Genomic DNA, 14272 nt, shown 5'->3' with positions numbered 1-14272 from the left:
ATTTGTCCAATCTGTATGCAGATTAAAGTCACCCATAATTACAAATATTCCTTTATTCCATGCATCTCTAATTTCCTGTTTAATGCCAATCCCAACATCACCGCTGCAGTTTGGGAGTATATATATGACACCCACTAATGTTTTTTTCCCCTTGGTGTTTCTCAGCTCTACCCATTCAGATTCCACATTGCTGGAGCTAATCTACTGTCTTTGCAAATGTCTGCACTGTCTCCAATGTCCCATTCCTCTCGGAAGTCCTCAATATCATATTGGCTCCGAAATCCACGACCATCTCTCTTGCAATCTATGTTTGAATCCTGCCAATCAGATTTCAGGACAGGCCGGATGGAAATGGTCATAGGAGCAGGAGTGGCCACACCAGCCCTTTGAGTCGTTCAGTAAGATCATGGCTGATCTGATTGTAACGTTCCTGCTTATCCCTAATAATTTCACCCCCTTATTAATCAAGAATCAATTTCGCTTTGTCTTAAAAATATTCAAAGGTTATTCATCCGCTGCCTTTTTTAAAACATTTCCAATTAAGGGGCAATTTAGTGTGTCCAAACCACCTACCCTTCACATCTTTGGGTGTGGGGGTGAGAACCACGCAGACACGGGGAGAATGTGCAAACTCCACACAGTCACTCAGGCTGGAATCAAATGCGGGTCCCTGGCGGTGTTAGGCTAATTACTGTGTCACTGTGCCGCCCACACTGCATTTTTCTAAAAGTATCTTCTTGAAATTATTCATTTTAAAAAATAACGCAACAAAAATGTCTCAACGTACACAATTACGGAGTGGGGGGCTGGGTTCAGAAGAACAGCAATAAGGTTGACTCAATGCAACTTTTAGACTCAACTTGGTACCTCTAAACACACCACCAAAGAACAAGGATGAAAACATGGTAAAATGGTGCACATCTTCCCACGAAAGACGTGCTGTTAGGTGAATTGGACATTCTGAATTCTCCCTCTGTGTACCCGAACAGGCGCCGGAATGTGGCGACTAGGGGCTTTTCACAGTAACTTCATTGTTACTAATGTAATGTAAGCCTAATTGTGACAATAATAAAGATTATTATAATTATAATTGAAGCATAACCTTCCTACTTTTATAATCAATTCCCTAGCATTCTAGTAGCTTTCCTAATTACTTGCTGTACCTGCATACGAACATTTTGTGATTCATTAACGAGGATACCCAGATCTCTCAATCTCCGCTCTGCAATCTCACCATTTAAAAAAAATATATTTTTATTCTCCTTTTTCACATTTTCTCCCAAATTTGCACCCACCAACAATACACAATAAGCAGTAACGAATGTAATGTCAATCCCCATATCAACAACAACGATCCCATCCTCCCACCAACCCTCAAACAACTGCCTGCATGTTAATATAAACAAATAACAAAAAGGAATCAGGAATCGCCCTTAGTCACCAATAACATATACAGCCCCCCCCCCCCCCCAAACTAATGTTCGATGTTATCCAATTCTTGAAAGTGCATAATGAATAACGCCCATGAATTGTAGAACCCCTCCATCCTTCCCCTCAGTTCAAATTTAACCTTCTCAAGAGTCAAGAATTCCAGCAGGTCCCCCCACCACGTCAGGGCACAGGGTGGAGAGGTTCATCTCCACCCTAACAGGATCCGCCTTCAGGCGATCAATGAGGCGAAGGCTACAACATCTGCCTCCGCACCCATTTCCAACCCCGGATGGACCGACACCCCGAATATGGCCTCTCTCACCATTTAGATAATAAATTTATTTTAATTCTTCCTGCCAAAATGGATAATTTCACATTTTGTATACATTATATTCCATTTGCCAGATCTTTGCTCGCTCACTTAACCTGTCGATATCCCTTTGTAACCTCCTTACGTCCTCTTCATGTTTACTTTCCTTTCTATCTTTGTGTCGTCAGCAACCGTACTTATATAGATTGTAAAGAGTTGAGGCCCCAGTACTGCTCCCAGTGGCACACCACTCGTCACATCCTGTCAACTAAAAAAAGACCATTTATGTCAACTCTGCTTCCTGTCAGCTAGTCAATCTTCAATCCACGTCAGTATGTCACAACCTATACCATGAGCTTTTACTTTCCGCAACAACCTTTGATGTGGCACTCTTATCAAATGCCTTTTGGAAATCTAAGTACAGTACATCCTCCAGTTCTTCTTTACCACAATGCATGTAACTCCAAAATTCTCCAATAAATTGGTCAAACGTGATTTCCCAAATCGCAAAATCATGTTGAGTCTGCTGATTGCCTTGGACTTATCTAAGTGCCCTGTTATGCAAAGAACAAAGAAAAGTTCAGCGCAGGAACAGGCCCTTCGGCCATCCAAGCCTGTGCCGATCATGATCCCCTAACTTAAAAAACAAACCTTCTGCCCTTACTCGGTCTGTATCCCTCAATTTCCTCCCTATTCATGGACCCATCCAGACGCCTCTTAAATGTTGCTAATGTGCTGCTTCCATCACATCCTCTGGCAGCGCGTTCCAGGCACCTGCCACTCACTGTGTGAAAAACTTATAACTTCTTTAATAATGCCTTCTAACAGTTTTCCAATGACCGATGTTAGGCTAACTGGCTGGTAGTTTCCTGCTTTCTGTCTCCCTTTTTGAATAAAGGAATTACATTCACTATTTTCGAATCTAATGGGGTCTTCCCCATATCTACAGAGTTTGGGAAAATTTAAAGCAATGTATCAACAATCTTCTTAGCTGCTTCTTTCTGGACACCAGGATGAAGTCCATCTGGTCTTGGAGATTTGTCAGCTGCAGACTCAACAATCTGCTCAGTACCATTTCCCTGGTGATATAATTTTCCTTTTGCAGGTTGTGCAACCCTCTTGAGTGAATTTTCTTTCCTCAAAACCCCTCTGAATCTCCTGCACCCTAAAACTATGCCCCCATGTGATTGATCCCTCAACCAAGGGGAACTGCTACTTCCTATTTATCCTGTCCAAACCCCTCAATCCTATTCACCTCAATTATATCTCAGCCTCCTTCTTCTCTGCTCTAAAGAAAACAATCCCAGCCAATCCAGTCTCTCCTTATAGCTCAGATGCTCCATCCCAGGCAACGTCCCAGGGAATCTAGTCTGTACCCCCTCCAGTGCAATCACCGCCTTCTTATAGTGAGGTAACCAGAACTGCACACAGTACTCCTGCTGTGGCCTAACCTACGTTCTGTACAGCTCCAACGTAACCTCCTTGTTCTTATATTCTATGCCACAACTGATAAAGGCAAGTGGAACAATCCAGGCAACATAGCCATCTGGACTCTCCCTCTTTGCTGCAGAGAATGGTGTCAATTCCCCCTCGCTATGCTATCCCTAACTAGCATTACGTCCCTTTATACTTCCCCCACTTGACTGGCTTCCTGTACCGCAGTGCCATGGTCAGTCAGCTTGTCCACTCTGCAGACACCACTCTCACCCAAACAAACTGGCAATTGCAGATGCTGATACCCCTGCACTCCTGCCCTCTTGTACCCTTACCTGCCCAGCTGCTGCTCCCTCCTGTCTCTGATCACCTTCCAAATCAGAAGACCCTACCCTAAGTGGCATGACTGCTTTGTGACACCAAGTCTTCAGGCACTCTCACCTATCTGATGTGTCACAGTGTCTGCAGTTCAACCTCCAGCTCGATGACTCTGAGCTGAAACTCCTGAAGCCACAGAGACTGACTGCAGACAATCAAAGTGTATCCGACATAAATCTGTCACCTCCTTCTGCTCAAGCTGGCTGCAGCTTTTGACATGGTTGATCGCACAATCCTCCTCCATTGCCTCTCTGTTCTCACCTGGTTCTGTTTCTATCTATCCAATCAGAGCCAGAGAATCAATTGCAATGGCTTCTGTTCCCCACACCATTATCTTTCTCTCCCAAGGAGCTAACCGTGGACCTCCCTATGTTTCACATGTATGTTGCTCCTGGATAACATCATCACATGTATGTTGCTCCTGGATAACATCATCACCTGTATGTTGCTCCTGGATAACATCATCACCTGTATGTTGCTCCTGGATAACATCATCACATGTACACTGCTGAAACCAAGATTTGCCTCAGCACCTGCCCGAGCTACACTCAGACTGTGTGTTTATTTTGATCAGTGACGAAGATGAAGCTTTATATGAAAAAGTATCCTTGGAGCAGTGGCGGACCGAGTGCCTGGCACAGTTACTCAGCTACCTGCAGGAAAGCAGCCTTGCTGGAGATTTATTCATCGAGTGTTTGAAGGTAGGACGTCTTTCCTAACAGCTCCTCACTGTTCTTCACTCGAGGAAGGAGGAGGAGTGGGCAGGGCAAGGCTTGGGGAGCCAGGTGGGAACTGGTTGAGATAAGGGAGTCTGGCATTCCTTCCTGCTCTAAAAGAAACTGGAGCCTGGGAACAGAGATCGCAGAGGAGGAAGGAGGTTGTTCAAATACAAAATGATCCAAATCTTGCAACATGGGAAGAGTTAACAGGCTTTTCGATCTTTGGGTGAACCTGTGCTGAGATTTGGAAAGGTGTGAGTAGTGTCGAAGAGCTTGGTCTGATGATGGAGACTCCGGGAGAGGTAATAAAAGGGCTGGTTTAGCTCAGTGGGCTAGACAGCTGGTTTGTGATGCAGAACGAGGCCAGCAGCGGGGTTCAATTCCCGTACCGGCCTCCCCGAACAGGCGCAGGAATGTAGCGACTAGGGGCTTTTCACAGTAACTTCATACTTGTGACAATAAAAGGTTATTATTATTATTGTTATTATTATGTGTCTGCTCGCCAGGGTCTTACGTGTTTAGCGGGGGAAACTGATGTCAGGCCAGTACCGAGTCCCGTTGATGGTTTACCTGAACAGGAGCAGCAGCTGATCACCTTGCAACTCGTTGCTATCTTATGCGAGAAGTTTGGTCACTTTGTCCTCAGTAATACTGCACACGTGAGTTCCACAATCTATCAACTACTGTCTGCTGAAACCCTACAGCTCAGGAACTGATGCATTACTCCCTTGGGGAGAGGTAGTCATTGTAAACATTGTAATCCCTACTGTGCAGGAGGAGGCCATTCGGCCCATTGAGTCTGCACTGGCCCTTGGAAAGAGCACCCTACTTAATCCCAAGTCCGCACCTATCCCCGTAACCCAGTAACTCCACCTAACCTTTTGGACAATAAGAGACAATTTATCATGACCAATCCACCTAACCTGCACATCTTTGGACTGTGGGAGGAAACCGGAGCACCCGGAGGAAACCCACGCAGACACGGGGAGGAAGTGCAAACTCCACACAGTCACTCGAGGCGGGAATTGCACCCGGGACCCTGGAGCTGTGAGGCAGCAGTGCTAACCACCGTGCCACCCGTAGCAGAGTATTCACACTGAACACTGCTCTCTGGGAGAGAATTGGCACTGGATACAGTGCTCTCTGGGAGAATGTGGTGGGTTGGCACTGGTTACAGTGCTGACTGGGAGAGTAGGGTGTTGGCACTGGATACAGTGCTGTCTGGGAGAGTGGGGCTCTGGTACTGAATACAGTGCTCTTTGGGAGAGTGGGGTGATGGCATTGGATACAGTGCTGACTGGCAGAGTGGGATGACACTGGGTACAGTGCTGACTGACAGAGTGGGGTGTTGGCACTGGATACAGTGCTCTCTGGGAGAGTGTGGTATTGGCACTGGGCACAGTGCTCTCTGGGAGAGTGGGGTATTGGCACTGGATACTATGCTGACTGGGAGAGTGGGTTTGGCACTGGATACAGTGCTCTCTGGGAGAGTGGGTTTGGAACCGGATACAGTGCTCTCTGGGAGAGTGGGGTTGGCACTGGATACAGTGCTGACTGGGAGAGTGGGTTTGGCACTGGATCCAGTGCTCTCTGGGAGAGTGGGTTTGGCACTGGATACAGTGCTGTCTGGGAGAGTGGGTTTGGCACTGGATACAGTGCTGTCTGGGAGAGTGGGTTTGGCACTGGATACAGTGCTGTCTGGGAGAGTGGGTTTGGCACTGGATACAGTGCTGTCTGGGAGAGTGGGTTTGGCACTGGATACAGTGCTGTCTGGGAGAGTGGGTTTGGCACTGGATACAGTGCTGTCTGGGAGAGTGGGTTTGGCACTGGATACAGTGCTGTCTGGGAGAGTGGGTTTGGCACTGGATACAGTGCTGTCTGGGAGAGTGGGTTTGGCACTGGATACAGTGCTGTCTGGGAGAGTGGGTTTGGCACTGGATACAGTGCTGTCTGGGAGAGTGGGTTTGGCACTGGATACAGTGCTGTCTGGGAGAGTGGGTTTGGCACTGGATACAGTGCTGTCTGGGAGAGTGGGTTTGGAACTGGATACAGTGCTCTCTGGGAGAGTGGGTTTAGCACTGGATACAGTGCTGTCTGGGAGAGTGGGTTTGGCACTGGATACAGTGCTGTCTGGGAGAGTGGGTTTGGCACTGGATACAGTGCTGTCTGGGAGAGTGGGTTTGGCACTGGATACAGTGCTGTCTGGGAGAGTGGGTTTGGCACTGGATACAGTGCTGTCTGGGAGAGTGGGTTTGGCACTGGATACAGTGCTGTCTGGGAGAGTGGGTTTGGCACTGGATACAGTGCTGTCTGGGAGAGTGGGTTTGGCACTGGATACAGTGCTCTCTGGGAGAGTGGGTTTGGCACTGGATACAGTGCTGTGTGGGAGAGTGGGTTTGGCACTGGATACAGTGCTGACTGGGTGTTGGTCCCATCTACTCTCCGTCTCTTATTTTTAACGCTTGTGGGTGTGAGATAGAGAATGTTCCCTGAGTTGCCTCTGAAGAATGCTCATGACAGGCAGCATTTGGGCTTCTCTGTCACTTTGATGCTACATTACATTAAAGAATTTCTGTGCTGGATATATTAATACAGACTCTGAGTTCTGAACATACAGTCCTATGAAAATATGCATTAATGGAACTGAGCAGTGCATTAGGAGAGATGAAGCATTCCCTGTATCCTGAGGTTTGTACATACTTCCACTGACAATATATCTCTGCAGATGTGTGAGCAACACAATACGGATAGAATCTCCTGACAACATCAGTATTCATTTGGCCCAACTTAGTGGCATTCCTGACACTGCTTTGTACAGATACGAAGCAATCTTTAAAAATAAAGCATTTCATGCTGGACTTGTCAGGACGTGAGTCAGACATTTATTGGGAGCTACTATTAAATTCTAATTGATCTCAGACTTTAATAAATAGCCACAATTGCTTGGACAACTTATTTGCACCACTTGGTTAAAGGGAGAATTGGTAAACTGGCCTTAAACGGACAGACAAGGTTAAATGTACTGTACATTAACTCTAAATTAGCAGCTAAACATCACAACTGATTCCAGTGCTCAGATTACCAAGAACAATGCAGCAGGGCATCATCTAGTGTTTATATATAATTACTGCATCAATCAGACCACAAAATATGTTGCACTTGTACCAGAACATTACATGGTTTGTTACACTTTGGGCTATGTGTGCACTGAGAGTTAAACATAGTAATACGCATGGGGCTGACCTGGCACAATGGTGGTTTCACAGACAGAGGCAACAAATCTGAAATAACTTCTTTATTGCTGAGTTTCTGTAATAACACAATTGTGTTGCAGGTCATTCAATTTGTCATCACAACATTGGAGCGTTCCTGTCTGAACTTGACGCATAAAACTGAGGAGACTGTGGAAGCCCAGACACTGAGTATGGCAATGGGACTGATAGCAGCCATGTTGGGGGGAGCTGTCCATGTAAGTGAGCAGGAGAAGAGGTGGTTTACAAGCAGGATTTTCTGATTTATGCTGAGACAAGACTTTCTCCATACATTACTGAGTGATATTAAATAACATTCTAGGACTGTGCTTAATCCACAAAATTTGGAGTTGGTTTCAGTTAGAGTATTTCCTGCTGCATAAGAACTAGGAGCAGGAGTCGGCCATCTGGCCCCTCGAGCCTGCTCCGCCATTCAATGAGATCATGACTGATCTTTTGTGGACTCAGCTCCACTTTCCCGCCCGATCTATTTCTTTATTTTTCAAAACAAATCTTTATCTTTTTTTTTTAAATTTAGATTACCCAATTATTTTTTCCAATTAAGGGGCAATTTAGTGTGGCCAATCTACCTACTCAGCACATTTTTGGGTTGTGGGGGTGAAACCCACGCAGACACGGGGAGAATGTGCAACCTCCACACGGACAGTGACCCAGAGCCGGGATCGAACCTGGGACCTCAGCGCCGTGAGGCAGTTGTGCTAACCACTAGGCCACCGTGCTGCCCATACAAATCTTTATCTTAAAAACATTTAATGAAGGAGCCTCTACTGCTTCACTGGGCAAGGAATTCCATAGATTCACAACCCTTTGGGTGAAGAAGTTCCTCCTCAGTTCAGTCCTAAATCTACTTCCCCTTATTTTGAGGCTATGCCCCCTAGTTCTGCTTTCACCCGCCAGTGGAAACAACCTGCCCGCATCTATCCTATCTATTCCCTTTATAACTTTATATGTTTCTATAAGATCCCCCCGCATCCTTCTAAACTCCAACGAGTAAGTCCCAGTCTACTCAACCTCCCCTCCTAATCCAACCCCCTCAACTCTAGCATTAACCTAGTGAATCTGATTTCTTTCTGCCATGTTTCCGGGCATGGCACTCCATTAATTCCTGTCCTGTTGTCATCAACCTGACTGATGTTGCTTCATCCTTCCCTATCACCCTCGTCCCCATTGCTACTGTCCCCGTGCTGCCACTGAAACCACTCAGCCTTGTTACTGCTGCAATTATCATTGGGATGGAAAGCTGTAGTTGTGATGTGGGATTTGAGACACTTAAACATTTCCACTGTAGCAGGAAGTTTAATTCAGTTATTTTAAATAATGAAGGGTTTTAATGGAATAAATAGGAGGGGGGGGGAGTATTTCCTGTGGTTGTGGGAGTGAGTGGGATAGGGGAGGAATCATCAAATTAAAACTATTTCTGAGAGAGAGAGGAGAGGGAGATTAGGATCATTTACATGGAGGGTTGTTGCCACAGGCCATGGTTGAAGCAGAGACCATTGCATCTTTAAAGGGAAATTGGATAAATACTTGAAACAGATAAACGGTACAGAGGTATGGCGAGGGAGTGAGATGGTATAATCAGATTGGGATTGATGTAAACCTATGGATGGAGCAGCGGCATAATCAGATTGGGATTGATGTAAACCTATGGATGGAGCAGCGGCATAATCAGATTGGGATTGATGTAAACCTATGGATGGAGCAGCGGTATAATCAGATTGGGATTGATGTAAACCTATGGATGGAGCAGCGGCATAATCAGATTGGGATTGATGTAAACCTATGGAGGGAGCAGCGGCATAATCAGATTGGGATTGATGTAAACCTATGGATGGAGCAGCGGCATAATCAGATTGGGATTGATGTAAACCTATGGATGGAGCAGCGGCATAATCAGATTGGGATTGATGTAAACCTATGGATGGAGCAGCGGTATAATCAGATTGGGATTGATGTAAACCTATGGAGGGAGCAGCGGTATAATCAGATTGGGATTGATGTAAACCTATGGATGGAGCAGCGGCATAATCAGATTGGGATTGATGTAAACCTATGGATGGAGCAGCGGCATAATCAGATTGGGATTGATGTAAACCTATGGAGGGAGCGGCGGTAGGATCAGATTGGGATTGATGTAAACCTATGGATGGAGCAGCGGTATAATCAGATTGGGATTGATGTAAACCTATGGAGGGAGCAGAGGTAGGATCAGATTGGGATTGATAGAGGCTAGAGGGAGATCTCTGATTGTCCTGTCTCTCCACAGTTTACCTCAGCAGATTTTGATGCCATGAAACCGATGTTACCCAGACTTGAGCAGATCATGGCTTTACATCCGGACCCTGTTGTACAAGAATTGGCATCAGACCTGCGCATTACTGTTGCTACCCATGGAGCATTCTCCACCAAAAAAGTTGCCATGGCTGCACACACCACCATGGGCAACCAAAATAAGCATGGTGACAAATTAACAGAGCCCAGCCAACCAGAAGAGGCTGATGCAGAGAGTTCCAGTCACGGACAGTCACCCACTTCACTCAGAGTGGCTGGGACTGAGCATGGGAACAAACCGTCCTCTGACAACTCCCCCAGCAACTTCCACCACATTCTTCAAGCAGCCTTTGACCCTGAGGTTCCCACTCGAGCTGCTGCTTTAAGGACAGTTACCCAGATGGTTCAACAGCGCAATCCTGATGCCCTTGGCAACCAGGAGAAGCTTTTGTCGGTGAGTTTTCTTATTGTTATCCCATTGCAAGTAGTTGTTATAGTTTTGTTCGATGATTGCCCTCATTTTACAAAATGCTGTGCAGGAAGTTCGCATCCTGTAGAAGAAGCTCTTGACTGACGGAATAAAAAGATTTAATTAACAATCAACATTCAGCTAGGGGCCAGGAAAATTTAGGCTTCACAAAGTCATGGAGCTTGTGGATTCATTACAGCACAGAAGCCATTCAGTCCATCAGGTCCATGCGTGCTCGCTAGAGCAATCCAGTCAGCCCCATTATCCTACTCTATCCCCAATCCAGTCAGCCCCATTATCCTGCTCTATCCCCATTATCCTGCTCTATCCCCATTATCCTGCTCTATCCCCAATCCAGTCAGCCCCATTATCCTGCTCTATCCCCATTATCCTGCTCTATCCCCAATCCAGTCAGCCCCATTATCCTGCTCTATCCCCATTATCCTGCTCTATCCCCATTATCCTGCTCTATCCCCAATCCAGTCAGCCCCATTATCCTGCTCTATCCCCAATCCAGTCAGCCCCATTATCCTGCTCTATCCCCATTATCCTGCTCTATCCCCAATCCAGTCAGCCCCATTATCCTGCTCTATCCCCAATCCAGTCAGCCCCATTATCCTGCTCTATCCCCATTATCCTGCTCTATCCCCAATCCAGTCAGCCCCATTATCCTACTCTATCCCCATTATCCTGCTCTATCCCCAATCCAGTCAGCCCCATTATCCTGCTCTATCCCCATTATCCTGCTCTATCCCCAATCCAGTCAGCCCCATTATCCTGCTCTATCCCCAATCCAGTCAGCCCCATTATCCTACTCTATCCCCAATCCAGTCAGCACCATTACCCTGCTCTATCCCCATTATCCTGCTCTATCCCCATTATCCTGCTCTATCCCCAATCCAGTCAGCCCCATTATCCTGCTCTATCCCCAATCCAGTCAGCCCCATTATCCTGCTCTATCCCCATTATCCTGCTCCATCCCCATTATCCTGCTCTATCCCCATTATCCTGCTCTATCCCCAATCCAGTCAGCCCCATTATCCTGCTCTATCCCCATTATCCTGCTCTATCCCCAATCCAGTCAGCCCCATTATCCTGCTCTATCCCCAATCCAGTCAGCCCCATTATCCTGCTCTATCCCCAATCCAGTCAGCCCCATTATCCTGCTCTATCCCCATTATCCTGCTTTATCCCCAATCCAGTTAGCACCATTATCCTGCTCTATCCCCAATCCAGTCAGCCCCATTATCCTGCTCTATCCCCATTATCCTGCTCTATCCCAAATCCAGTCAGCCCCATTATCCTGCTCTATCCCCATTATCCTGCTCTATCCCCATTATCCTGCTCTATCCCCAATCCAGTCAGCCCCATTATCCTACTCTATCCCCATTATCCTGCTCTATCCCCAATCCAGTCAGCACCATTATCCTGCTCTATCCCCAATCCAGTCAGCCCCATTATCCTGCTCTATCCCCATTATCCTGCTCTATCCCCATTATCCTGCTCTATCCCCATTATCCTGCTCTATCCCCAATCCAGTCAGCCCCATTATCCTGCTCTATCCCCAATCCAGTCAGCCCCATTATCCTGCTCTATCCCCAATCCAGTCAGCCCCATTATCATGCTCTATCCCCATTATCCTGCTCTATCCCCAATCCAGTCAGCCCCATTATCCTGCTCTATCCCCAATCCAGTCAGCCCCATTATCCTGCTCTATCCCCATTATCCTGCTCTATCCCCAATCCAGTCAGCCCCATTATCCTGCTCTATCCCCAATCCAGTCAGCCCCATTATCCTGCTCTATCCCCATTATCCTGCTCCATCCCCATTATCCTGCTCTATCCCCAATCCAGTCAGCCCCATTATCCTGCTCTATCCCCAATCCAGTCAGCCCCATTATCCTGCTCTATCCCCAATCCAGTCAGCACCATTATCCTGCTCTATCCCCATTATCCTGCTCTATCCCCATTATCCTGCTCTATCCCCAATCCAGTCAGCCCCATTATCCTGCTCTATCCCCAATCCAGTCAGCCCCATTATCCTGCTCTATCCCCAATCCAGTCAGCCCCATTATCATGCTCTATCCCCATTATCCTGCTCTATCCCCAATCCAGTCAGCCCCATTATCCTGCTCTATCCCCAATCCAGTCAGCCCCATTATCCTGCTCTATCCCCATTATCCTGCTCTATCCCCATTATCCTGCTCTATCCCCATTATCCTGCTCTATCCCCATTATCCTGCTCTATCCCCATTATCCTGCTCTATCCCCAATCCAGTCAGCCCCATTATCCTGCTCTATTCCCATTATCCTGCTCTATCCCCATTATCCTGCTCTATCCCCAATCCAGTCAGCCCCATTATCCTGCTCTATCCCCATTATCCTGCTCTATCCCCAATCCAGTTAGCACCATTATCCTGCTCTCTCCCCAATCCAGTCAGCCCCAATATCCTGCTCTATCCCCATTATCCTGCTCTATCCCCATTATCCTGCTCTATCCCCATTATGCTGCTCTATCCCCAATCCAGTCAGCCCCATTATCCTGCTCTATCCCCATTATCCTGCTCTATCCCCAATCCAGTCAGCCCCATTATCCTGCTCTATCCCCATTATCCTGCTCTATCCCCAATCCAGTCAGCCCCATTATCCTGCTCTATCCCCAATCCAGTCAGCCCCATTATCCTGCTCTATCCCCATTATCCTGCTCTATCCCCATTATCCTGCTCTCTCCCCATTATCCTGCTCGATCCCCAATCCAGTCAGCCCCATTATTCTACTCTATCCCCAATCCAGTCAGCCCCATTATCCTGCTCTATCCCCATTATCCTGCTCTATCCCCAATCCAGTCAGCCCCATTATCCTGCTCTATCCCCATTATCCTGCTCTATCCCCATTATCCTGCTCTCTCCCCATTATCCTGCTCTATCCCCAATCCAGTCAGCCCCATTATCCTGCTCTATCCCCATTATCCTGCTCTATCCCCAATCCAGTCAGCGCAATTATCCTGCTCTATCCCCAATCCTGCTCTATCCCCATTATCCTGCTCTATCCCCATTATCCTGCTCTATCCCCATTATCCTGCTCTATCCCCATTATCCTGCTCTATCCCCAATCCAGGCAGCCCCATTATCCTGCTCTACCCCATTATCCTGCTCTATCCCCAATCCAGTCAGCCCCATTATCCTGCTCTATCCCCAATCCAGTCAGCCCCATTATCCTGCTCTATCCCCAATTCAGTCAGCCCCATTATCCTGCTCTATCCCCAATCCAGACAGCACCATTATCCTGCTCTATCCCCATTATCCTGCTCTACCCCAATCCAGTCAGCCCCATTATCCTGCTCTATCCCCAATCCTGGCAGCCCCATTATCCTGCTCTATCCCCATTATCCTGCTCTATCCCCAATCCAGTCAGCCCCATTATCCTGCTCTATCCCCATTATCCTGCTCTATCCCCAATCCAGTCAGCCCCATTATCCTGCTCTATCCCCATTATCCTGCTCTATCCCCAATCCAGTCAGCCCCATTATCCTGCTCTATCCCCAATCCAGTCAGCCCCATTATCCTGCTCTATCCCCATTATCCTGCTCTATCCCCAATCCAGTGAGCCCCATTATCCTGCTCTAATCCCCATTATCCTGCTCTATCCCCATTATCCTGCTCTATCCCCAATCCAGGCAGCCCCATTATCCTGCTCTATCCCCATTATCCTGCTCTATCCCCATTATCCTGCTCTATCCCCATTATCCTGCTCTATCCCCATTATCCTGCTCTATCCCCAATCCAGTCAGCCCCATTATCCTGCTCTATCCCCAATCCAGTCAGCCCCATTATCCTGCTCTATCCCCATTATCCTTCTCTATCCCCAATCCAGTCAGCCCCATTATCCTGCTCTATCCCCATTATCCTGCTCTATCCCCATTATCCTGCTCTATCCCCATTATCCTGCTCTATCCCCATTATCCTGCTCTATCCCCAATCCAGTCAGCC

The 14272-nt window shown here is 47.3% G+C and overlaps 1 protein-coding gene across 2 annotated transcripts in view; it reads left to right on the top strand.

Moving 5' to 3' along the window:
• tango6 (transport and golgi organization 6 homolog (Drosophila)) overlaps positions 1 to 14272 on the top strand; it is a 120086-nt gene that overhangs the window by 38008 nt on the left and 67806 nt on the right. For both annotated transcript variants that reach the window (XR_005461731.1, XM_038806160.1), the window contains exons 5-8: positions 4128 to 4254; positions 4779 to 4931; positions 7607 to 7741; positions 9811 to 10269. Coding sequence is in view for 1 of the 2 variants with exons in the window: in XM_038806160.1 (XP_038662088.1) it covers positions 4128 to 4254; positions 4779 to 4931; positions 7607 to 7741; positions 9811 to 10269 (874 nt within the window). In the remaining variant the exon portion in view is untranslated. The remainder of the gene's footprint in view (positions 1 to 4127; positions 4255 to 4778; positions 4932 to 7606; positions 7742 to 9810; positions 10270 to 14272) is intronic.

Source organism: Scyliorhinus canicula, chromosome 9 (assembly GCF_902713615.1).
Source record: "Scyliorhinus canicula chromosome 9, sScyCan1.1, whole genome shotgun sequence".
In the NCBI taxonomy this organism is placed as follows: domain Eukaryota; kingdom Metazoa; phylum Chordata; class Chondrichthyes; order Carcharhiniformes; family Scyliorhinidae; genus Scyliorhinus; species Scyliorhinus canicula.
This window is presented reverse-complemented; position numbering and strand designations above follow the sequence as displayed.